Below are 26439 nucleotides of genomic sequence, written 5' to 3'. Positions count from 1 at the left end.
ACCTTTAAATGGAACTTGTAGGGAGGAAAAGTATTAGTTTACACATCAGTGACCTGGATAGTTTCCTGATTATTTCAGAACATTAAGGTATTCACATATGAGAGTCATGATTCCTTGACCAGTCTTCAAATTGCAAGTGAATAAATTACTTTCCAGTCTTAAAATAAAGGTAGAACGTTGGAGTCATGTACATCTCAACTTTAAGTACAGCTGGAATTAGTTTTAAACTCACTTAGCTTTGTTTGCTGCTTATTGGTCCTGAATAGAGCACATTTACCCAGTGGTTTGAATTTATTTCAAGCACACAATGATACTCCTGTGACTGCTTTGTAATGAGCTGTTAATAAACAGATTTCAAACACAAAGTGAATTTCTGATACAGAATTTTTGTGTGCCTGCAGAAGAGAGTTACACCATATAGAGCTTCTTATAAAGACCTCTGTGGTGTTTCTAAGTTCCTGCATCTGTAAGGGTTTTATCCTTTATTCACTGTTATACTCTCCTCATGTTGCCTCCACAGGCCACATAAACAATGGCTTGTTTCTTTTGTTTCCACTCTTTAAAAGAAGTACTATAATAGACATTCCTAAGAATAGCATTTAAGGATACATTTGCCTTAACTCATGTAATACTGAAAGTTGTAGACACCGATTTTCTTGAGCTGGTCTTCTTAAGGCATCTGAATCTATGGCAAACATTTCATTCAGAGAAATTCAAATCTCTGATAAACAGAGATTTCAGTGCAGTCAAAAGTATTGGAAAAAACCCATATCCCCTTTAAATTTGTACTAAATAAAGAAATATAATTATTATTATTTATTTATATTTTCTACAGAAATACATATGTATATATGCATACATAAAATATATACACACATATATATATAAACCTATACATACGACCTTTTTCTATTTATCTGCTCTTTTACAGTTGTGCTTGCTTGGTTGCTGTTTCACCATAACCAGGATTTTGAAGAACTGACATTATTAATTGTAAGTAATTACATTTATTGAAAGATAGAACTTAACATTATTAACAGTATTGTTCACACCCCTGTCTCTACAAAGCATGGAACAGAAAAATATACATTCCCTTCCTCCCATTCAAACAGCTGTGGAGAACCAACCCTGGTCTGTCTTATCCACGTGAGAAGCTCTTTAGAAAAAAAGGATAAGTAGCCTTTGTGCTCATGTTGAAATATGTTGTTAAAAACCAAGTGCTACCAGGACATTTTTAAGGTGCTGATACAGCTTCCTAATCAGGACATTACAACATTTTACACATTGAAATACTACACTCCAAGGAAATAGTGACTATTTAGTAACTCTCTGCATCTCCTGTAAAATTCATATTTAATTTTCTTTTAGGCAAAGAGCAGATACAAAATTTAGCTCCTTAGTGTCACTTGTTTTACTACAGCTTTTAAACATTTTCATTTTGTGCATAAACCAGTTTTAAAATACTCAGAAAACTCTTACAGAAATTAATGTACTCAAAATAAAAGTTAATCTGTGAAGCAAGAATGAGTATAGTTACCCCAAAAAATTACTTCTGGGTCCATACAGCACAATTTGCTTTTTTTTTCAAATAAGATGTATTTACAAATTATAAAATACTTGTCCAATATCCATAAGTTCATTTTTTTCTTAAAATAGTATATAAAGGAGCTACCACTGGGACAGTGCCAATAGCAGTCCATGACTTACTGCACTTCATTGGTCATCCTGTAAATATTTTTTCACAGGGATTAAGATGCTTTTTTAGACAAAGCAAAAGACCCTGAATATCCTGAATCCATGTGTCATTTTATTATTTTATTTTACTAAAATTAATTTCAAAATAGAACAGAATCCTTAATTTTTATTTGGCTGCATCTAAAACTTCTTTGTGTGCTTCTGACTCCTACCAATGACCATTACACCTGCAATAAAACAGGTTTGGGATTGATTGGATTAGGCATATGTTTCCTGATCACATTTAAAGAGGGATTATGGAGATGAAGGGTGAACGAAGAAATTCTGTGGCTGTTTGTGTTGAGAATGACAAAATATTATTACCTTCAAACTCTGAATATGCTGACACTACTTTGGCTCTGGAAAAAATTTCTAGGGAGCTTGCTACAGGCAATTCAGTAGAATCAGCTGATAAATGCAGCTTGTTCCTTAACCAGCTATCCAGAGCTGCTTCCAGGCAGTTCCCTGGAGCTGGAGCCTTGCATGCAGCTTGATGGGGAGCTGCATCTTCCTGTCTATTCAGCTTTAGACCTTGAAAGCTCCCTGACATCTCAGTCCTGCATTTCCAGATCCTGCTGAGCAATTGCTTGTTCTCAGTCTGGTTGTGCTGCCGTGGTCACTCCCGACAGGAACAGTCACCCCATGGTGAAGCACACAAAAAATAGCTTGTTTCCTTTTTTTCTTAGATCTCATTCTTTATAAATATGATCCCAAATTAAAGATTAAAATGAAATAAAAATAAATAATCATTAATCTTTTACATAAAAGGATTAAAACATTATGGAACTGCAGCTCCTTTTCACAGGATTTCTTTCCAACAGTATTTTGGGTCAATGTCAAGTGATGGAAATCAGTGCAACTCCCAACCCTTTCAGAATCAGGCTCCTTTTAGCAATCCTTATTCTATATAAAAAAACCCAACCCAACAAGTCCTTTTACTGATATTTTATATCGATGTAAATGTTCAACTGTTTGCAACAGTTTTAGAACAAATGCACGTTCTTTCCTTTGACAATCAGACAAAACAATTTAAGAAGAACTTCTGTAGTAGAATCACTGTAAGAAATCTTAAGAAAGTATCGTTAGAACCCCAAGACGTTTGCAGCTCTTGATTTGTCCAGAGTTTGCATCCAGGTGATGTCCAATATAAATATTCCCTGTTTGAAAATGGAGAGCACCTGTGGACAGACAGACAAATCTTTTGAAATCTCTTCAACCCTCTGAGACCTCGAGCGATTTCCTTGAAATCTGGAGTTGTTCCTCAGTTGGACTGAGGGTCATTTCGGAAATGCATTGCAGAAGGTTCAAAAAACTGCAAGACAAGTTTAGAGAGAAGGTTAATTATGGGTTGTTACCAACTGTTAACAAAAACTGGGCAAACCAACAAACCCATGTGATTTCTGACTCGCAGCAGACTTTAAAGAGAACTGCATGACAGGGGAGAATCCTCTGAGAAGCTGATGCTCGTTGCCTGGATCGTCAAAGCTCAGTTAAGTGTGTATGGAAATGGCTGTTTCCCTGAACTTTATTTTGCAACTGTTTAAATTGAAACATGATATAACAACACATCCTGCCAGCTTTGTGGATAACAACATACCAGTCAAATACTGTTCCAGTTCTCGTTTCTTTCTCTGTTTTTTTCTCCCCACTTGCCATCAGCAGCATCTCATCTTCCTCAGCTGCTCACCTAACTCTCCTCCTGCCATCGTACTGAGTTCTCTGTGCCCAAATGATACCCAGGACTCAGCACATTTAGCCCAGTTAGTGAGTTTGTGTCCTCCTCTGCTCCCAAACAAACAGGTGGCCTCTGCTTGTTTCTCTGTGCTTTATCATCAAAAGTTTAAGATCATCTCCCTCTTTAGTGTCATTCACTCCATCATTCCAAGTTTTATTACATGAAAAAGTGTAATATAATGTTACATGTAAAAATTAAGATAGATAGATTTAGAAATAAGATGTGTAAGATGGTGTGAAAACATCATATGCATTGTGAATTACATGGCAGAGAAGTACTTGTAGTCTTCTCTTTAAAAGGGGACTCTGCATCCTAAATCAAGCAAATTTTAAAATAAACTAAGTGTGCAATTCACCTACCAAGGTCACCATCATAAATTAGTATTCAGCTGAAGGATTTAGCAAGATTTAAAACAAAAAAGCAAAGCCAAAATATACTGTATGACAAAATAAAAATCTAGAACAACTTCTTATTTCTCAGAAAGGTTTGTTCTCCTTTCAAGAACTTTTCATTTGGCTAATTTAGACAAATGTGTCTTGTTTGCTACTGTATAGCTGTTGGGTTTGGGAATCTCCACAATGACAGACTTTGGTGAATAATGTTCTGCTCTCCAAACTAAACTAATCAAAATCCTGGAAAGCTGCATTACAAGAACTGGTTATTTCAATGAATTTTTCCCCATTTTGTTTTAAACAAAAGTCACAGGAGCTCAGTGAAAAAAGTGAAGATATATAGATCTATATAGATATACAGATATATATTCAATTTACTTGAAATACCGCACAAAATGTGCTTTTTAAATTGAATAAGCTGAATAATACTGTAACAATATTTAATCTGTTGGGCTTGAGGGAGCCAGAAATTAAGTTGAACTGCCCTTGAACATGCCATGCTTTGCTCACCTAACTTTTGTATCTCCTCTGCTTGACTAGAAAGGCTTACTTATTTTTAATGTGTTTTTAAAGCAAAAAAAATCCTAGTTTTCCTTGAAAGTAACAACTGGTAAAGTGATACAACATATTGATTTAGAAACCTAGCAGTGTATATGACAATCATTATTAGTTACAAATGAGTACATAAACAGGAAAATATAATTTATGAAGAAGAGCTTGATCAACATTTTACATAATTGTTTACATTCTTCATAATTCCAAACACCCCAGCTGTCAATACTTCTCTCTTTTCTAAATGTTGCTGTTGGATTTCTGTCTTTCTATGATGCTACTACAGAACATAATTTCTGAGCTTCTGAGCATATTTGTGAGCTTGCAAAGTAGCATTTAAAAATATTTATAGTCAGCACTTTGCCATAGACTTTTCAAGCATTTTAAAAGGCTAGTTCTCATGTAACTATTAATATACAAGGTTTAGTGTAAATATTTCCTCACTACCAGGGGAAATGGCAACTGTGTTCCAAATATTTCTAGCTGCAAAGTGTGAAGGCTGACTGGAATCCCGGAGAGCAGCTGGGCAAGCTGAGGAACCAACCCCTCCCCAGGAGCTGCACGGTGTTCAGGAGCTGCTCGCTCCTCCCCTGCTCTGCCCGAGGGCAGGACTTTGCACACACAGTCAGGATTTTAGCAGCAGGATCAGTAACTCTGGCACAGATGCTGAATTTATCACTGGCCACGTTTGGAGTGGCCAGGAGTTGGCAGCTGTGGCCTCTTGAGAGAGACATCTGCAGGAAGGCTTGGCAGAGGCAGTGCCTCCCACCTTCCTGCCCTCCCGCTTCCACAGAGCTGCTTGGCAGCACCTCCAGCTCTGAGACAGCATTTCCCACGGCACACTGGGGCAACAATCAGCCAAATTAGGGGCTGGGAGCCTCTGCCTCAGGCAGAGCCAGCGTGCCCCAGGCACCTGCTCGGCACCGTCCTGGTCCCCTTGACCTGCGGCACCTCTGGGCTGTCTCAGACATTGCCCTCAGCTTTCCCTCTGAGCCAGGAGATGAAGGTCCAGCCCCACCAGCACTCACCCACAGCTCTCCAGCCCGTTTGGATTGATGTGGGGACTTTGTGCATTCAGTGCTATCTAAATACCCTCATTATCTCTCTAGCTGTCCTAAATAAAGCTAAATGTACCAATCATATTGACTGCAATGTACAGGGAGATCCAAAAACTCTATGGCAACGAGGCAAATGAATGTATTTTTTACCAAGGAAATGGGAAACCATTAACTGTGTTTAGGCAAAAAGGGAAAAATTAGAGATTTAAAGCGTTAAAGACTTAATGGCTAATCACTGACTGATTATTCTAGACATGCCCAATTTGCAGGGCACACATCTCTTCTGGACCTCATGGATATCTCTCTCTACCTGATTCAAACAAACTTAAGCAAAGAATTTAACAGCTTTGTCTGCATAAAACAGTGCAGTTATATGAAAAAAATAGGGAAAATCAACATTAAAATGTATAAAACCAGGGATTCTCGACTCACAAACTTTATACTGCAGTTATTAATCTTTCATACCATGCATAAGAAACTTTTTTGGGGAGACTTACTGTACTACCTTACTGAGAAAACTTTAGGATATTAAAGTTCTTATCTCCTTCAGTGCATTGCTTCAAAAGATAGTTCTACCATTCCTTACTGCACACAGGTACAGAAATAGAAGAGTTAAGATGGATTTGTTTGCCAAGAATGACATCACAGATTGTCTTACACAGCATGTTGTGCTCAGTGCAACGTGGCTGAGAGCTGAGGGTTTGCATTTGCCCTCCTCAAGCAGCCCCTGTGCTGTGCTGAGGGCCACAGCTGCTGCAGGGCACTGCAGGCCAGGCTGGGCTGTCAGAGCAAACCTTCTGGGATTCCTCAGAAAGGAATCATTGCCTGCAGTCACACGAGTACATGAACAGCTGAAATCATATTGGCCAAGTAAACATATATTATAAACAAGTACTCAGAAAATTAACTACTCACTTCCATGGTGTCTTTTGAAAGATAAACCACCCAGTACACCAGGTTGAATCCTGCAAATGCCACTGGAAAGAGAATCCTGGAATACTGGTCTATTTTACTGGCACCTCCAATAGCTGGTGGTTGTGGTGGGGCAGGTGGAGGCACAGGCACTGCCTGACACTGGGATGCAGTATTTGATATTATGCTGGGTTCAGGAGACTGCTCTGCCTGAGAGGTTACAGAGTTTACTCGCTTCTTCAGGTTAGAGTTGGAGTCAGAATGCTGTGGAAAAAAAGAAGAGGGGAGAGGAAAAAAAAGGGTTATTTTTGGATACAGAGTCTTAGGTTTTGTGATCATTAGGCTTCTTTCCATCTTTTTACTCAACTTTCTGATTTTATCATTGCTTCTCTGCTATAGTGCAACCTAAGGAAATCACAAAAATACTGCAGATATACAGATGTATGTTTGTGGCCTAAGGCTTTGCTGGAAAACCAGGACAGAATATGTGCTTTTCGTATTTTTAATGTAGTAATACATGGAAGCTACAAGAGAGAAAAAGAAAAGATGGAGCTAAATGGAGAGGAAGGTAATGATGCATCTAAGTTGCAATATGACTGAAGTTTATGCAGATATGGGTGAAGTTTAAACAAGATAACACACATGGCTGGCTCAAGCACAGTCTTCCCTGTGTGAACCCAGGGATAAGCTCAGTAAACACTCTCTGAATGAAGTCGAGCTGTCACACAAGAGCTACAAAATTGCTGCACAAAAGGCAATGGAGTAACTTTACAGGTGCTGAAGACATGAATGTTAAATTGTTGTGTTGTTTTTTCTAGGACGAAATTTCCTTTTCAAATATATCTCATGATTCCCACAGCGTTTCCATGCATTTGACTGAAGACAAATGTACTTAACTGTAATGGGGCAATTTTTATTTTCATTTATGGTAAAATGAAACCAAATGACTCCCATATTTTGTGCAATATTCATAGCCAGGTCCAATTATTCTCAGAAAGCTGTAAGAAAACTCCTATGAAAATCCAGCCAGAACTCAGGAACGTTTAGAGCTTACCTTTTAGTTACTAGGCTCACAAGTATATTCATTATGTACATCTGTTTTATTTGTGGCCCAGTTGCCATTATTTTACTTTCACAAGAGTAGAAGTAATAGGTTTCTTCCTTGCAGAAATGGTTTAGGAACAGGGTCTGCCACAGGCTCCAAGCCTAATGGATATCAGTTGCCCACTTTCACAGAAGTGTCAAATAGGAGAAAAATTTCAAAAACCTTGCTCCTACTGCCATATCCCAGGACTGCCATTAGTGGATGTGTGGAAGTAGCCAAAAGATTCATCTGATGGTTGAGAAAATACAGATGAATGCCAAGAGTGTTGAGTTGGTTTTTATTGTTTCAATGAGGTGCTGTGCTGTTCTAACAGTTCTTGTTTGGATGGGGTGCTGTGGGGTTCTAACAGGTATTGTTTGATGGGGTGCTGTGCTGTTCTAACAGGTATTGTTTGATGGGGTGCTGTGCTGTTCTAACAGGTATTGTTTGATGGGGTGCTGTGGGGTTCTAACAGGTATTGTTTGATGGGGTGCTGTGGGGTTCTAACCCAGAGCGACAGAAATGGCTCAGGCTCTCAAACGCAAAGCTAACATACAACAGTTTAGTTGAGCTTGAGCCTAAATCTTTGTTAATAAAGAACTGAAAAAAATCACTTCCTGGATTATTGATGAAAAATCGCACAACATACAGATATTCTTGGGTTAGATAAGTAGCTTTTTTGGTCAGCAGAACTTGATGACTGAAGCAGGTGAGGGAAGTCTTAGACAATGTAAATAACTGGCAATGTAACAGCACAGACATCTATAGTAAAATGGAAGGGTAACATTTGAATGGTTTTAAGGTAGAAAAGTGCTGTTAGATATGCAATGTCCAAAGGCATTCTTTGGGAGTGATTTAATGACAACCATTCACTTAAATGTACTCCACTGTCAGCATTTCTGGGATTTATCTTGCAGGATTTCTAAGCATGGGAACAGATTTTGGGCAATCAGATAAATGACTGAGTCACTAAAGGGAAAAGCAGCATTTTCTGAAATACATTGCCTACCCTTGTACTTGGGCCACAATTTCTAGATAACAGACTAGCCTAACACACCTGGTATCCCCTGGATGATTTAAAATATAGTTATAACAGGAATTATCCTTTCAGCAGTCAGTGTTACTGTCAGAGAATCAGAACAAGGGATGTTGCTACAACATGAGCTCTGCTCATGGATGAATGGACTGGTATCCAACTAAAATTAGGGAGAGATGATTTTAGTCTGAATAAAAAGAGAACAACATTTTATTTGAAAAAAAAAAAAAAAGTACTTTTTCTGTATTTCTCTCTCTTACCTATTGCCCTTCTTCTTCCCCTACAACCCATCACCACTTCCAACATGATATGGTTGTTGCTGTGTTTGGAATGGTGTTAAACAGCATTCCTGCTCTGGGGCTGTGCCTATCTGGAACACAGATGTTTGGGGTTGTATTTTGCAGTAACACAGCAAGAAACAGAGCGATTTAAATGGGGGATGATCTCCAGATGTGTCACAGGAACAGAAAGAGGGTTATCCATGTCCACTTGCACTAATCAGAACAATAATCCCTCTCTCACACAGACACACTGAGCTGCCCGGCTGCTCCCAGTCCAGTTGCTGCCCTGTCTGCCTGCCCTGCTTTGAGCTGAACTGGACAAGCTGGAAGGTATCTTGGCTTTCACTGTACTGGGGAATAACTTCACCTTTGTGGAGAATAAGTGGTTCCAAAAAATGTAAGTGTTAAGGTGAATTTTAGCCCTTCTAGTCCTACAATATTGTGGTATAAGGTGGGTCAAAGGGTCAAATTCTGCTCTGGGTCATTCAAGCATGAATCAGTGATGGAGTTAATAGTAAGTAGAACAGATGTAGCATATGGTCTGTGGATGATGTTCAGTACTGAGCATATTTAGAATGTGGAGGTAGTAAAATCTTTGTGATCATTTGAACAGGCACTTGAAAAAGTGTAATCCTGGTTGGTATTTTATTTATATTTATTAAATCCCATTCTTATAGAAGGAGGATTGCTATAAAAGGAGGATTATCTGAATGTGATTCCATCCCAAGAAAAACCCTAAGTAGTTCTTTACACTGTCTTTAACACTCTTGTGTTCCCATACAGCAACTCAGGGTCAAGTGTATTTTCTTGTGTACCACTATGAAGGATATGGAATTCTAAGTCCAAATTTCTCTCCCACATGTAATGAAGATGTTTCTCAGTATGGTAGCTGACTGTAGAGCAGACTTGCTGCCCCAGGACCACAACTCATATATTTCATTGGAATTCACTACAGTTGAGTTCTGAACACCAGCTACAGTAATTTTTCTACTATATTTAGATTTAACTTCTCCTTTTGACAAAGATTACCCACAATAACATCATGAAACATTAACAGAACACAGAGAAAATGGCAGTGAACAGCTTATTTTGCATAGTTCCCAGAGCCAATCCCTCAGAAAGTAAGGAGTGTGTTCCAGGGAGCCTGAAGAGTGGCACAGTGTCATAATGAAATATTGGCTTTGCTGAAGTCCCTGAACCCCGAGGCAGAGCAGTGCTTTGGCACTCCTGTGGAACGTTGGTCCCATCGGGCAATGAAACCTGCCAGTGTCTGTGCCCACCCAGTGACACAGAACACATTGCCAGGTCCTTGTTTAGTGTGACCCCAGAGCACTGGGCTAGACAAACCTGGCATATCTGTGGGCTGTAAGGCACAGTCTGCCTTCTATTCAGCTTTTGCAGCCAAGCAATCCCATCCCCTGGAAAGCCCACAAAGCAGTCTCATCTTGTCCATAAAGATGCTGCTCCCTCACAACTCTCCTCAATACCATTAGAACTTGCTTACTCTCAGAATATCTCAGGAGGCTTTCAGCAAATTTCTTGGCTTCCAGATTTCAAAAAATACAGCATATATAACAAGGAGTAAACAGAATTCTTTGTCTGCCTTCTCTGATTTTGATGTGGATGGTAACTGTGATTCATGAATGCACTTTGTTCTTATGTTTCTTTCCCTCAAGAGATTTCTATAATTCATATTCGTAGAATTCTCGGCTCTTCTCTGTTGCTTTGTACTGCAAATACATATTCTCACTATCAGTTTAGTTTATGATCTAACAGTATCTTAAGTATGCAATTCAGATACTGGCTAACTTTAAACAAATTAATATCTCTATGTCTTTACTTGTCTCTCTTTTACTCACTCACATCTCTTTTTCCTGGCAGCAATGCAGTAAAATATACTCTAAACATTTAGATAAAAATAATAGCTTATTTTCCTTTTCTTTATAATTTATTGGATTAAAGATATTGAACTTTGCTAATGTCACAAAACATACACACAAAAAACCCAACCTAGAACCAAAACTCAATGCCTGTAAAGGGCAGAATGCTAAATTAAACACATAACATCCTTTGTCTCTGCTCATCAGTAGATACAGTTTGAGCAGTTTCAAACATTTGTATGACACACATGACAGCACATGCTAATGACTCAGATCCCAAAGAGGGAGATAACATGGATTAGCCCCTCCATCCAACAGTGGGATCTGTAAAAACTGCTCAGCTATTGAACAATCCACATGCAGCATCTTGCAGCAGGAAAGTCCATCACATTATGTAACATCTTCTTTTGGCCATGCCCGAAGGTACCTCATTCTTTACAGTCCTGTGCAGGTCCAGCATCCATCTCCTGACAATCATTATAACCCCTAATTTAGACATTCCTTTGCATATCCCATCTGTGGGATCTGATTCAAAAGATGTCTATTGCAAACATCTATAAACAGTGTCCTGCACAATTAAAAGCTGACTATAGTTTAGAAGTCATTAACAGCCCTAGCTTTAGGCATCTCTTTAGGAAATTTAGGTTCCCTTTGCTAGAAATATTATGAGGAATAACATGCAGATTGGTTTTCATCATATTTTACCTTAGTTAAAGGGTTAAATTACTTAGGTTAAATAACTCTCTTGGAGCATGGGAAAACCATGTTCAAATTCTTTCTTAACCTTCAGGGCCTGAAATTCATCTTTCTCAAAATCTAACCTAACCACCAGGTAAAGGTGATTAGGGGGAGAGGCTGTTACTTTATTATTTCAAAGCTATTTTACTTTGCATGGAAAATCTAGGGGTTTTCCATGCAAAGCAGAGGCAGAAAACATGACTTTGAAAAATATCCCCTGTCCATTGGACTAAAATTGCTGCCCCGTAAAGCAGGTGCACAGGAAGGACAGCAGAGACTGGAGCCATCGTCCCCCTCTTTGCAGTGGGATGTGCTGTGGCAGAGTCTCTTCCTAACATTCGTTTGTAGCATACTGGAAAAATCATGTCACTGCTACAGAGCCCCTCTGCTGTCACAATATATTTTTCTGTGAAACAGATTTAAATGTTCAGAGTCACATTTGGCTCTTAAATCTATCAGTGTCTGTCCAAAACAATCCCTGTCTCTACCTTTACTTTGCAAAATTTCTGCAGCATAGAGAAACTGCTTCAAGTGTCTAAATGAGACAGAATTACACAAACAGCACTAGAGAGGTTTGTTTGAGGTTTTTTCCATAATTTAACTTACTTAATTGTGCTCTCACTGCTTCCCTGGAAAAAAGTACTGGGATTAGACTTCAGTGTTGAACAAAAAAATGTTGAAATCAAGTTAATCTTTTCTTTTTCCTGTTTTGGAGTGTGATATCAGCTACTTCTAAATCTTCCTTACTGCTCTGCACTGGCTTTGTCAATCAGACAAATATTTATCTCAGGCAGAACCAAATAATCAGCATCTACTTTTTTTGTTGGGATGACAAAAAGTCAATATAATTGAAAGTTGCTGTTTGTTTTTAACAGTCTACCTGATGATCTGATAATTGTGAAGGAGCAGGAAGGTCTCCCTAATTTGATGGAAAATGCCATGTTCTCAGTCAAGACTTTAATGCATGTAGCTGTTTCTAGGATGATCTCATAAAGGGTGCTTGATAATCCAAAGAGAAGCTCTCTCCCTTAGTTATACTAGAACACTCATTAAACATATTCAATATATTCTGATGTAATTAAGGAATTCTAAATCCTCTACACCAGTGACATATGGCTGCTCTGCAGTTGGCCAGGGTTCTCAAAGAAAATGAGAATCCTTTTCTGCCCAAGCCATGTTATTTTGAAGCACAGGGACAAGGCTGTGGGGAGAAGGAAGCTCTCCCAGAGGGATTTCCCTGCTCTGTGCTGTTTTCTGTTAAAACAAGAGGTCTTTCAGAAAATAACTGGGAATCAAGCTGTTACAGGGTGGTAATCTTTTGTCTTTTAAATGTAGTCTCTCACATGGAAAGGATGTCTTTTGATCCATGGGGTGTATTCCCTGACCACCTCACAAAGCATTACTCCAAATGGTGCACTCCAGAAAGTGTCACCAATTCCCTTCTCCTGCAACTTCCAGTATTGGGATCTTCCCGCATAAAGAAAGCCATAGTGATGAAACAATAAGATTGATACAGAAAATTTACATTTGAAATGGATTAAAAAGCTAACTGTGGTTTTTATACCTGTGTATATATAACACCTTTGGGTTTGACATGCTGAAACAAGCTTGGCCACCACCCGAATAAACACAGGCTTGTGTCAGGGGCCAGATGACTCCTCAGCTTGTTGCCATCGGGTTGTGCAGTGGAACACCCCTAGGTTTGTGTTTCACACATGCCTTGCCTGCAGCTGATGGGCAGAGCAAGCCAAAGCCTGGCTCATTAACTGAGGTCAACAGGGAGGCTTTCCTGGAGCCAGCCCAGGCCTGCTGGGCTGGGAGCACTTGGATGATCTCAGCCAGACCACTGTCCCTCCTCCAAACCAGCACAGGTCAGCCAGTGCACCAGAGCTGCTCCTGCTTCCATTAGTACAGGAGAGCAGAATTTGGGCTTCTGACATCTTTCTTTCCTGAGTGTACAGACTTTTTGACTACTGTGTGAAAAATTCTGTATGTTCAAATAAAGCAATATTTTAAATAAAATTAACTAGACTGAAGGGGGAAGGAGGGTGCTTCATAGTATTTTGAAATATTTTTGATTAAAATATATAAAGATTTTCTTTTTTCCTTTTTGCATTTATATATTTAATGAAAATAAAATTAATTTCTTTCTTATGGCTTATAATGTCTTAATTTCTTTTCAATATTAATACCATTATAAGCAAAATACAACATGGCTTACAAGCATAATGCTTCCCAGTTGAAGTGAAGAGCATTTGTTCTAATGAGCACCAGCAGCAAGATGCTGTGGAGCTTTGGTTTTGCTATTATATGGAACTTATCAATTATGAGTTTAATGGTCTGAATGTACCTAAATGTACTTTAACTGCTGTTTATAAGAAAATGTGGAAACATGACTATATGGTAAGGTGGTGTCCTGATATGGGCACCTCTTAGATTGACTTCCTTATTCGTTACAGACTCAGAGGTTTTGCAAAAGGTCATTCCAATTCTGTTATTCCTCTAAAAATGGAAATTGTTGTGGTAGTAAAACTGATTTTGAAACAGGAGGGCTATAGTGATAAATATATTAACATATGTTGAGAAGCAGCATTCATTACTTAGCCTGAGATGTAAGGAATAATATTTACAGGCAATTCTGACATACTTTTTTTTGATACTAGAAAGACTTCCTGTCTTTCGCATGTTCTAAAATCTATCCTTAATTTATGCTTTTTTTCCCCAAGCTTCCACCAACACAGATTTTTAGAGAAGTAACAGATGCCAAGTTTATGTAAAAGCTAATTACCCATCTTCCAGATGACCCACTTATGGTATGTACTGTGTCTGACAGTGATCCCATAATCATCTGGCCAAGGCACATGCTCCTTCCATTGTACACTCTCCTACAAATTCTGCAGACTTTCTGAGAACCACACTTGCCTGACCACACACACTGCCTACAGCATTGCTCAAGAGAAGTATTATGGATAACAGTCTAATGACTTTCCTTAAGTATCTTACCAAATAAACATCTCTAGTAAATCATATCGCAGATTGAAATAAACAGTATGAATAACTTAAGACTTTTCATTTTCTTGAATAAGAACAATGTCTGTGATAATCAGACACGATCTGGTTACATAATCTGTTTCAGGTTAAGATCACTTTAATATTGTTTTGCATTCACTACTTCAGCTGCCTCTTCCTATATGATGCTTATTATCAGAAAAGCAAGCAATTACCGAGACAATCTCGTCCTCTGCCGGTACAGTCGCTGCCGATAGTGCTGCTGCCAGTGCTGCTGCCCTGGCTGCCTTCCTCAGTGCTCTCTGAGCCTGAAGGTTGGTAAAGTAGTTGACAGCTGCAAACTCAATAAGTGCAGAGAAAACAAAGGCAAAACACACGGCTATGAACCAATCCATGGCGGTGGCATAGGACACCTTGGGCAAAGAATGGCGTGCGCTGATGCTGAGAGTGGTCATTGTTAGAACTGTAGTGATTCCTTGAAAACAAGAGAAAAAAATTGGGGGCATTAGAACTTTGCTTCAGCCCTGCTACTCTTAAATTCATATATATGCAAAAAAAACCCCATACCTTTTTTGTTTTAGCTGTCATCCTACGTACTAACAAACTAACAAGTGTTAGTATTTTGTATTCCTAAATAACTCATCCATACTGGCTTCAGTATCTGAAAGCTCTGGACAAACTTCCTTAATACATCAAGCAGACTGAAAGTTAAGATAATGACATTCTACACTGTGCAGCTTCTTGGAACTGTGATAAACGTGGTTATAACAAAATTCAGGCTCAAAATAGGGAGGATGCTGTCCTTGAGGGGTGGGTAAGTGAATGTTTCACAGAAATGCAGATTCACACACCACCATTCCCCAGCAGCGATCCTCTCTTCTCCTGTTGTTGTACAAGACAGATCATGGCTTACAGAACCCTCACTGACTCAATCAAATTCTGCATTAAAAACAGTTGGAGCCTCTGATCCAAATATTTCAAGTAATAGGAGTTTGGTCCCCCGAGCTGTTGGCTTTAATCATTGGATATGTTTTTTAAGATTCACTAACAGTATCAGGATTTGAAATCCCTGTTGTTACAGATATGGAAGGACAGAAAAGCTACTTCTCTAGAGCTGCTTATCTATTTTCACACAACAAATCTGGTCATGTAGCTCATGGGCCCCATGGAGTTCTTCACAGGAATTTATGAATTTATTCCTTCTGCTTTGGAGTGTACAGCATTAATAATGTAGGAAATATACTTACTTCCCACTGCTGCCTGATACAGGCAAAAATGCAACAAACTCATTCATTAACATACAAGCCTCTGTGACTCATATTTACTCATAATTATGCCTGCTAGGATGTGAAAACAGTGGGTATTTAAAGACTGTAAGGTGGAGAATATCCCCTTCTGCTCTTTTCTGCAGTTGGGAAAGGGTAGGTGGGAAAGTAAAAGATGCTACAATGTCATGTTGTGCTGATGAATCAATATGCTATGGATGATGCTCAGTGGAAGGGTGCAGTGTCATAGCATATTGCAGCATCCCTACTTACTATTTTCAGAGTTTTTCTGCAACTCTTTCACATGATCCAGCTTGTCAGCTGTCTGAGGTGAGCTATGTCCCAATGCCATTACTTAATATGTTTTAATGAAACACCAAGAGGAGATATAAAAACAAGTAGGATTTCTACTTCTCCCAAATCTGCCAGACTCATTCTATAATATCAATACAGGCGTGTTGAGCTGTATTTCAATTTCAGAAGTCCAGAGGGAACTTTTCAATATGATGTGTGATTAGATTAGAATCTGTCCATGTGCTAGTTAGCAATAAAATTTATATACTCTGTGTCTGAATAAAACTTACTGCAGCAGGAATTTAACTTAGGAATAGGTCTCCTATTCTATTACAGATCTAGATAAGAATTCGCTCGCTGTGGACTGAATATTGATGACAGGCTCTGCACTGTGGAAAACTACTTTATCAAACTGAATACCAAATTACTGTTGGTAAACTCTGCAGCTGATGATTGTTTACCCTTGTCTTCACACTCTGAACACTTCTTGGTAAGTTTTGAAGAATCTGTTACATAATGCAAACACTGAAACCTGATAACTGCCATCCATTTTAGAGGTAAATAGAGTCACTAAATTATTTTGTTCTGAGAAACTGGTTTGGGCACATCACTGTTATTCTACTATTAATTTCTCTCAGTTTTGGAACTTACAAGTAAAAATGAAAATTTGTAATTCAACTGTCTGCAATATGATGCATTTTAAACCTTCTCTATTTTAAACTTTTCCTTTTTTCCCCGAAAAAGACTGAAAGTCTTTTTTGTCAAAAGGAATTTGCCCTCTTTTCCTTAGATGAATGTATTCAGAATCTATGGGATTCTGAATGAGTAAGGACTATAAATTCACAGTGTGCCTGGGAGAACTGCAAATGGAATAAGGATTCAACTATTCTTTTAAAATGCCAACATGACTATTTTCCACAATACTGAGAAAGTATCTATTTTACTATTTTCATAAAATATTTTCTAAGTCCATATTTACTTATTTACTCTTCAGTATGAAATGTAAAAACTGTTATTCCAGGGTTTGGAGTCTTTATGGAATAATTACCAAATCAGCTACAGACTTATTTGCACATTAGTTCAAGCATATAGAACTGACTTCCACTGCCCAGCACCTGGCAAATATATTTTACTCAAAATGTAGAGAATGCAACTGTAGAGTCCAGAGATGCACAACAAAGCCAACACAAAGCCAAATCAGGTAGCACCATGTTCAGTGCATAAACCTCCTATATATGTATTTTATGCTTCAGTTGCAATAAATATCCTTGAAAATCTATTGCCCGATATTTTATCATTGTAAGCACTTAAAAAAATCCCCAATTGGCAGAAAATAATACTTGTAAGTGCCTAATGATGCCAAACTCCATCCCAATGCCCAACGGGAAATTCAGGAACAAAAGTGTTGATCTTCCTTCAGAGGCACCTGAAGAAGTTGTGTTCACTTAGCTTTCCAAACAGTTTGCAATGCTTTTATGATATCATTTCATGCAGGTAGGAAACACCAATTGACTGAAATCAATTGATACAAATCCTGTAACCTGCTAAGTACAATTATAGGCTCATTATGAATTATGAGACTTGCATCATTTATGCTTAGAGAACTTATTGATGCTTTTTGTCACTGAAGACAAGTCTCACAAAGAGACTTTTTGCATAGAAATACTGGGTTAATAGTATATAGCAAAATATGTACATGTGGGTAGTGGATTCATGAAGTTTCTGACAAGTTTTATTATTTTTGCTTAGTATTTTTATTTTTGTTTTTATAGAAATAACAGCTGTGAGTGAAAGTCTGCCCCTTATCAACAATTGTAGTTTCAGAGCAGCTCAGTATTGAAGGGGGGGAGGCTGTCAAATTTAATAGCAGGCCCCACACTAAAAATTAAGGAGACTCCCAGCTTTAATTCAAAGCACTGGAAAGACTCGAGCTCTGCCATGGACTCTTTACAAGCCCGCTGTTGGTGCCACTGAACTGTGCCCATGGAAAGCCCTTCCAGCTGCTCAGATACCTGAGCAGCCAAGGGCAGAGAGCACTCCAGAATGTCTGCTCCAGGAGGTACCTTATGGCAGAGAGAACCATTCCATTCCATGGGATTTTACTTTTAAAGTTTTAACACATACTGGTTTCACAAAATGACAGATCCACAGGACAAAAATTCCCTTTTAAAAAATGGAGAGGTTGATGTTTACTCTGAAATTGTCCCTTCCTGCATAAAAAAATATATTGAAAAGTATCACAAACAAGTCTGGCTGATCAAACATTTTGACTAAAGAATTTTGACCCTCATGGACAGATTGAATATTATTTAGTTTAATTTTAGTATTTACTTTTGTTCACTGAAACCTCCCAGCTGCGTTTCCCAATCCTCACTGGATTACAGTATCTGACACAAAGGATTCAATACAGTGAATGAAATGAATGATAAAGGAACAAAACACAAATACCAGCCACGGTTCTTGCTGGAACAGATTCTTTGTTGATCCAAAACACAACTTGAGACAGGACTACAGTCATGATGCATGGAATGTATGTCTGAATGAGATAGTAGCCTATTTTCCTTTGAAGATGGAAATAGAGCAGTTGAAGGGAATATTCGCCTAAAACAAACAAGCAGTGAAAGGAATGAATGAATGATACATGTGATGCTGAGCTGTTCAAAGACCTCAGTGCAGCATACCAAAAACTGTTCTGGCTGGAACAGACTCCTTGTTAATCCAGAAAGACACCTGAGAAAGAATGACTGTCATAATGCATGGAGTGTAAATCTGTATCATGAAGTAGCCCATCTTCCTTTGCAAGTGGAAATAAACTGTCATGATTACATATTCACCTGTTAAGAGACAAATATGTCAGCATTATTTTGGCAACATATGAGTAAACATTATTGGCTTAAACCCAACGTAATATGTTCCGAGGAAATCACTTACAGGCCTCCTAGTGGATAATAAAAATAAGCTGCTTAAAAAAAGGTAAAGTGACCTTATGGAAACAAAGGAGAATAACATTCATTTTTTTTTTTCACTGGGGCAGGGAGGCAGGTGGAATTCTTCCAAATCTTTGGAATTCTTCCAGAGTTTAAAGAGGCCATATTGAAAAGCTATCTTTTAAGAGACAATGGTTAGTCTATCCAAAGACTTTAGTTTTTAGAATAACAAAAGATAGTTAAACTAATTTGGCTCAATATGAGAAAAACCCTGTAATTTATTTTCAAGATGTGTTTTATAATGTCAGTAGTTCCCACATGGCTCCATCTTACCTGTGTTAGATTTAATTGTTTCACTAGATACAGTTTGTCCTATGAGGTCATACTGGAGAAGACTGGAAGACTCCTGTGGTACTTCTACAGAATGCAGGGGTCCTTTTTTCCAAGTATAAATTATTTCACTTTTTGGATAAGCATCTGAGTTACAGAGGGAAAAATTACCATTACTAATTATGTATTTTCTAAGCAATTGAAAAAATAAGTAGAATAATCCCTTTTGTGGCCCAAATGACTGTAAAAAACATGGATGCTGCTCCTACCATTATTAATGACAAAATGAAAACCCCTCAACAATAAGAGAATGGCTGAGGTGGGACCTGATATGCACTAGCTTTGGTTTCTTAATTTGCTCTAAAACACATACACTGAGTACCACAGCTCAACTAAATATTTTCAGAATTGATTAACACAGATCTACTACATATTTTCAAAACTGTAAGTAATATAATTCCTTCTTGAGGGACCAACTTTGACTACTAGATGTCTAAAATAATCAACAATAAAATATACTTCAACAGTCACCCTTCGGTGAATAAGCCCATGTCCTTATGAATGGTCTGATTCTCAGAGGAAAAAGTAGAATTCCAGTATAAAAATATAAAAAATTTCAGCTATGTCATTAAGTAATGTCTTAGGATCTTACTTCTGATCTTCTCACATACATGTAGACCAATGTGTTACTATAATGAACTGAGAGATGCAGACAAACTTACAGCTCCCAAACTTCAGTGGACAAGCATGTCCATCCATAGGGAAGTTCACCAACCGCATGGGACAATCAGCATTAATGGTTAGTCTGGAACACAGAGTAGGTGACAATGAAAAAAATGGTGTGCAGGAACTGCTGATAGAATCAAACATAAAGGTCAACCAAAATCAGAAAAATAGGCTCTCACCTCATTGTGTAAAGAATAGTTCCATTCTGCATAATTCTAAAAAGTTTGTTAGGAGTTGTCATATTATGAGCAATTGATTTTTTTCCATTTCTAAAAAATGTGTCTGGTGTCCAAATTTTACTGACCATTAAATTGTTCAATCTCAAAATTTCAGTTGGCCCACTAAACTTCAACCTCTCATCAGTCCATGTCTGCCGAAAGAAGACATCCATTGTGTATTCCTGTGGAGAATAAAGAGGTGGCTGACTCCTGTGTGGGGGTCAGCAGTCCTGAGTGCCTGTATGAACAGGAACTCCATAACACAACCTAACACACATGCCAATGGCACTTCATTTACTGCTTAAACACCCAATCCTATTACCATTAAGTAGTTACTAAAAAAAAGTCATCCATGAAAACATATCCTATTTTCTTATTATTTGAAGGATAGGTAGAAGTGAATCAGTGAGCAGGTAATTCGATATGAGTAAGGAAAAAGACCTCATTGTCCTCTCAGAGATAATGATTTAATTTAAAGTGACTGAGGTCTAAGGAAATACAAATGTCTAATTTAGTATCCTTTCAAAGTGCAAAACCAAACTATCAACGTTTAATTGCCAGAAACAAAAAGACTTGCTCAGTCAATCTTCTGCAGCTTCCTTTGGATATTCACACAGAAAAGACTGATCTGACCGAATCACTTCACAGTAGGATTATGGTGTCAAGTTAATATTAGTCTGTTATTTTTTTTCCAGAATTCTTAGTAATATTTTCACAAGCCTTCAGAAAGGAGGTTCCTGCAGAAGTTGCTTAGGAAATGGAGCTAAACCTTTGCTGGGGTCAAGTTTTGTGAGAATGCAAGGTTGTGCCTTCTCTTGGATTGACGGATGAAGAGCTGCGGGACAACTTTTGGTTGTACTTGGAGCCCACACTCCTTGCCTGCAAACTGGACTGCAGGCTTAGGCGAGCAGCTGTTGGAGGGGGTATACAAGGGCAAAACAGCAACCCAAGTCCAGAATGAGAACAGCAATGCCATCCTCAGGAGTCTGCAGCTCCCTGAATTTGGGGGCACCCAGCATGGCAAGGGGCAGCTGTCTATGAAGTGGCACCACTCCCCTGCAGCTGCTCGTAAGGTCGTCTCCTTCCAGGCAGCATTCCTGCAAAACTGTACCGGGCCACAGGTGCTCACAATCTTCTTAGCGGGGTTAACGAGGCGTCTTTAACCCCTGGCCCGTGCCCTCACCCGAGGCTGTGCCCCCCGTGCCCAGCCCAGGCTGTCGCTGCCGGGAAATAGCTGGATGCGGCTCCAGCCAAACTGCTGTGCTGGGCCCTAGAGATTGTCAAGGAGATTAAGCCTCGTAATCTGCTTTAATGACGGTCAACTCAGATGCCACCCTAATGAATCCCGAGAAAAGAGAGCAGGGGCGGCGAGGGGCCCCTTACCATCTCCACGTCGGACACGGGCCCGAAGCTGGTCACGTAGATGTCCGTTTTCACTTCGGTCACGGCGCCTGTGGGACACAGAGCAGGGCTGGGACACGGAGCGGGGCTGGGACACGGAGCGGGGCTGGGACACGGAGCGGGGCTGGGACACGGAGCGGGGCTGGGACACGGAGCGGGGCTGGGACACGGAGCAGGGCCGGGGGCGACGGGTGCGGGTCCGGCGGGGCCCCCTTGGTGCGAGGGCAGCACCGGAGCCGCCCCGCGAGAGCCGGGGCCGGGCACGGGCCCTTCGCCGCCCGCTCTGTGGGTTCCAGCGCCCCCCTCCCAACCCCTCCTGAGGGCCCCAGAGCTCCCGCCCGCCCTTCCCCGCAGCCGCCCCCCAGGGCACGGCAGCGCCCTGCTACCTCCGAATCCCGGCCGGAGCCTGTTGTCGTAGCCGTCCAACAACTTGTCGAGGATCCGGGTGATGTTTTCCGAGTACAGGTCCGCCCCGTCGCCCTGGTCCCCCAGCGCCTTCCCCAGGCTGCGGGAAGAGGTGAGTCCCCATCACCCTCCCGCTGTGGGGCCCCGGGGCAGGGCAGGGGCTCGGCCCGTCCCGCTCCCCGCGGCCGGAGGGAGCCGTCGGGGCCGGCGTCACTCACCTGACGGCGACACAAGCCCAGGCGATGAGCAGAGCCGTGCCATGCCGAGCCATCCCGCAGGGCTGTGCGGGGCCGCCCCGGTGCCCCAGACCCGTCAGCTGGAGCTCATGGTCCCTGCGGGAGCGGGCGGGCTGTGGCTCAGCCCCGGGCCGGCCCGGCTGTGCCCGGCTGTGTGCGGGCTGGGCTGGGCTGGGCTGTCCGTGCCTTCCCGCCGGGCGGGCTCCGCTCACTGCTCCGGGGCGGGAATTAGGGTTTGGAGGGACGGTGCGCGGTCGGAGAGCAGTGACAATAATCGAATAAGGCATTAGGGGAGATTAAAAGGAAGAAATCCACTGCTAGTTTTGGCATGGAATTAGCAGGGACCCGTTAGGAAATCTGGAAAAGCGCTGGCATCTTGCTGATAGAGATTATGTTAGAAATGGCCTCAGCTTTTATTATGTTTATGGTTCGCAGGGAGATTATTATGCAGCTTCTGCATCATTAAAACTTGGGGGGGGGAAGGCCTACAATATACTGGGGTTTTTAACCTTTCTCAACACTTTTCCTCTTCATCAGTTCTTCAGAACTGTACAAAGGTCTTGAGTATCTAAACATTAATCATTGAAGACTGAACAGTAAAAGTTGGTCCTGGTTCAGATTTCTGGATTGGTTTTAGATTTTTTTTTTTTAATACTAAGCTGTTTTGAAGGGTTATAGACGCAGATTTCACTCAGACTTTAAACCAAGGCATTACTAGGACTTTTGTTGGAACTGGAGCTCCTTACTTTTAAACCACTGGGATTATATATCATTACTAATTTTGTCCTGATAAGTAGTGACTGGATCATTACTGTCCCCTCCTTCAGTAAGTGTGTTAACATAGTCAGCCCTAAAGGAAAAAAAGTTCAGTCAGCTCCAGCTTTTTCTGGGGCCTTATTACTTCTCACAGAGCCAGTGACTGACATAGCACCTGGGTCATCTAGATACACTCTAAACAAATTGGGTCGGTTTTCTTTCCTCATGGTAATACAGATGAACAAATAAACACACCAAAAAAAATTAACTGTTTTCATAAAATTTTGTTGCATAAACTGCATTTGCATTAGCAGCTTCTAAGCAAATATATTTAATTTTCAGGAAATGCAATGCAAGGATTTGCATGAAACTGAGAGAACCATGTATTTATTCAGCAGTAAGACTAGATTAAGAGCAACACTAGGGTTTGGTGCTCAAGTTTTGTGTTTAAGAGAGACTGTGATGCTACAAAAGCAAGAGAATACAAGAATGTAATTAAAAGTACAAGATCCCCTCTGTGATTGAGTCCCTTTCCCCGTTGTCCTGGGCAGTAGTGTCATATAATCCACTTATGGCTGGCTGCACACGCCAGAGCTCCGGCTCTGCCTTTGCACGTTGAGAACCTGAATTCCTGAGAAGCCCTGGAAATGCTGTGTGAATGCACCACAGGTCTCTGTGAATCCATCAGGGCTAGTGTAGCTCAGGCTTTTTGCTGCTTCTCAGAACCATTTATCTGCATTCATTTATTCACAGACAATACTACTGCATCTGTGAAAAATCAAAGGCTTGTATGAACTACTAGGTGGAACGGGGAAAAGAAGAAAAGGGAATTCAACAAATCAGAACCTTCTGAGGGTTATGTTGCTGCTCTGGTACTGATTAAAATCTACCAGTTTGAAACTTTACCCCAATTTTCAAATATGTTTGATCTTACTGACATGTTCGAGTCTTTTCTATGCATCACTCTTCTCAGAATATTAAAACTGTACTTACTGTGTAAACACCAGTCAGACCCATTTTTGTAAATATGCTTCCATTATTGTTAAATATGTAAGTGCATTTCAAAGTTTAGGGATTTTTTTCCCACTGGATCACTAATTATTGGGTTCTGTGTTCTGTGTCTTACTTTATATGCCCTCCTGGAATAATGTCCTTTTCCTTTTTGAATGAAAGGAAAAAGAAGTCTTGGCAAAATATTAGGAAGACTATTTGAATTTCCTTCATAAAATGTGCAAGAGGAGCTAATTTTATAATATTAAGCATATTCTGTGTCCCATCAGCATCCCCCAGCTGAATAGCACACATCCAATTTGTCTTCTTTTAAAAGGTTTATTTTAGCAGCTTCTTTTAGTAAGCATCTCCTGAGTATTAAAAGGCCAGTGCTACAGGGAGCCACCCAGTCATTTCTTTTACTTCACTTCTCTTTGTTGTGAATTAGAGAAGTCACATTTTTTGTTGTTGATCATATAATTGACAACTGCCTTTTGTCCAACAGCACCCTGTTCCAAGATAGACTCCTGTTGTGTAAAAAGATGAACAAGACAATCTGTCTTGTTCAACTAAGAGACTGGGATGAGGCAGAGAAATAGAATTTGCCTCCCCCCCTCCTTTGGAAATTGGGGGAGATGAATACATTTGCTTTTGGAGCCTGTTGGATGTGAAGAGCAGCAGCTGTTCTGGGATGATCTCTGCACCCCCTTGGCTGTCCCTTATGATCTCACCTGAGTCCAGCCCAGCAATCCTGGCACAGCAGCACAGACCTGTGATGGCAGAGCAGGAAACCTGGGCAGGACTGCAGGCTTTGAACAAGTCCCATGATTTCAGCCTGGGATTTCCCTGCAGGAAAATGACATGATCAAATTCTTTTTAAAGAATTTGCAGGAAGAGTCAGAGACAGGTAAAAAAAATAAATCTCTAAGCCATTCAAATGATGGAGCCTGCCTTCCAAAATGCTCAAAGTAGCCTTTGCATGGTAAAGAAGGGGCTTCGCTGTCTGTCACAGAGCTAGATGGTTTCATGAGCTGAAATAGGCTTTGGACAGATTGTTAAATCTAATTTATCTTGAAATTTCAGTAAATGTTTTCTTTCTGTGGATTTGAAACCTTCAAGAGTGAAACAGAGATACTCCCTTTCTCAGCAGTTTTGAAATTCTTTGCACCAAGGAGTTGTGTACTCTTGTATTTGTTTTCTATTTATGAAGTGAAATGCTCACACTATCAAATACACAAATTTCTCTATCAAGATCAAACCATCAAATTCTAATGAGTCTGTGGTTACCAAGACAGTTTGAAAATAAACACAGCTGAGAAAATTAGCTGGAAAACATAATTTTATAAGTGATCTGAGCAAACTTTAAAAAGGGATAGTGATCACAAGACAAGAAGAGAAGTTTCTTGGGAGACAAAGCTCTCATGAGAATAATGAACATGTTTACCTTATAAAAGGCTTGTCAGCAACATATGCTTTGGGCATTTAAGCAAACAAACAGTTTGGAAATTTGCTGAGAAAGTGGCATGAACTGGACAACAGGCTTGAAATAAGTGAATGGCAAATTGAGAAGTGTGGTGGCAAGATTACACTTTCCAGCTGTTAATGTCATCACCTTGTAGGATGTCATTAGCACTGGGATGAAAGATGATATTTCTCATTCACTTAGGAATACCATTGCTGAAAATTAGATGTTTTGCAACTGCTGAAAATATCTTGAAAAATGTGTTTGTTTTCTTCTTGAATTTTGAAATTAAAATAGTCTGAAGTTTCTGTGACAACTTGCTACAGTTGAAATATGACAAATTTGGTACAAAGGCTACAGGACTGCAATTGAGTCTCTAATACTTGAAGTTAATCTGATACCTACTATCTGTTCAGCCCCTGACAGAGAATGTGTCCCCCATTTCTTTTTCTTCAGCATCTACCTACTAGAAAAGAAGAAATAAGCCCTTACAGTGTGGATGTGATTACTAAATTAATTGAAGGATCATAAAGAAACTTACTTTTAAAGCTGCCTTTAATTTGTGGGAAAAAAATTGGATTTCAAGGTTTTATTTGCTTTTTATTTTAAATTGCTTTATTTCCCAATGAATTAATTCATTTTGTAGGTGATATATGGCAAAGATATAAGTAAAATAGTTTGATCATTGTACAATTCTGTCTAAAAGAAATGCATGCCAGATTGCTATTCCTTCATGCTCATCTTTCTGTCAAAGGACAGTGGTTACCCTGTTTACCCTTTCAGTGTATTTCCTCTGCCTTCCAAAATCTTCAGGGGACTGGATGCACATATTGCTGCCTATGCTGCTCCCCCCTGCCACTGAGAATTCCGAGTGGGGATGAGTCATCTGCTCCCAGATTGTCCTGTTGGTACCTGGCAGCACAGGCAGCTGGCACAGGGCAGCTCAGACTGAGGGAACACACTCTGCAAAGATGCTTTTGTGCTGCTCATTCGTTCCTGACCAGAGCTGGGCACAGGG

At 40.0% G+C, this 26439-nt stretch overlaps 1 protein-coding gene and 1 long non-coding RNA gene across 4 annotated transcripts; one reads left to right on the top strand and one right to left on the bottom strand.

The window, feature by feature from the left end:
- Positions 1-1672: 1672 nt before the first annotated feature.
- Positions 1673-22358, bottom strand: GABRA6 (gamma-aminobutyric acid type A receptor subunit alpha6). 3 transcript variants are annotated; one of them, XM_064672308.1, is made up of 10 exons: positions 22196-22358; positions 21959-22077; positions 21555-21622; positions 20133-20353; positions 19950-20032; positions 19231-19374; positions 18652-18804; positions 14627-14886; positions 6387-6647; positions 1673-3046 (listed from the first exon to the last, which is right to left on the bottom strand). In XM_064672308.1, exons 1-10 carry the CDS (start codon positions 22246-22248, stop codon positions 2996-2998), a joined length of 1413 nt encoding a protein of 470 aa, XP_064528378.1. In that variant the 5' UTR covers positions 22249-22358; the 3' UTR covers positions 1673-2995. The 3 variants fall into 3 exon arrangements, with proteins under 3 accessions (XP_064528378.1, XP_064528377.1, XP_064528380.1); XM_064672307.1 differs by lacking the exon at positions 18652-18804 and adding an exon at positions 18419-18571; XM_064672310.1 differs by lacking the exon at positions 1673-3046 and having other exon boundaries at positions 6375-6647.
- Positions 9036-14465, top strand: LOC135422798 (uncharacterized). Its single transcript, XR_010434594.1, has 2 exons — positions 9036-9181; positions 14129-14465. It is a non-coding gene; the product is annotated as an uncharacterized LOC135422798 (long non-coding RNA).
- Positions 22359-26439: the final 4081 nt, after the last annotated feature.

Source organism: Pseudopipra pipra, chromosome 15 (assembly GCF_036250125.1).
Source record: "Pseudopipra pipra isolate bDixPip1 chromosome 15, bDixPip1.hap1, whole genome shotgun sequence".
Classification (NCBI taxonomy): domain Eukaryota; kingdom Metazoa; phylum Chordata; class Aves; order Passeriformes; family Pipridae; genus Pseudopipra; species Pseudopipra pipra.
This window is presented reverse-complemented; position numbering and strand designations above follow the sequence as displayed.

Excerpts from the sequence above, each read along its gene's own strand:
- GABRA6 (XM_064672308.1), bottom strand. The coding sequence starts at position 22,248 with ATGGCTCGGCATGGCACGGCTCTGCTCATCGCCTGGGCTTGTGTCGCC. Across the intron at positions 22,078-22,195 it reads TGGGCTTGTGTCGCCGTCAG|CCTGGGGAAGGCGCTGGGGG; the intron begins GTGAGTGACGCC and ends CTCTTCCCGCAG. Across the intron at positions 20,033-20,132 it reads ACTATTCTTTACACAATGAG|ACTAACCATTAATGCTGATT; the intron begins GTGAGAGCCTAT and ends TCTGTGTTCCAG.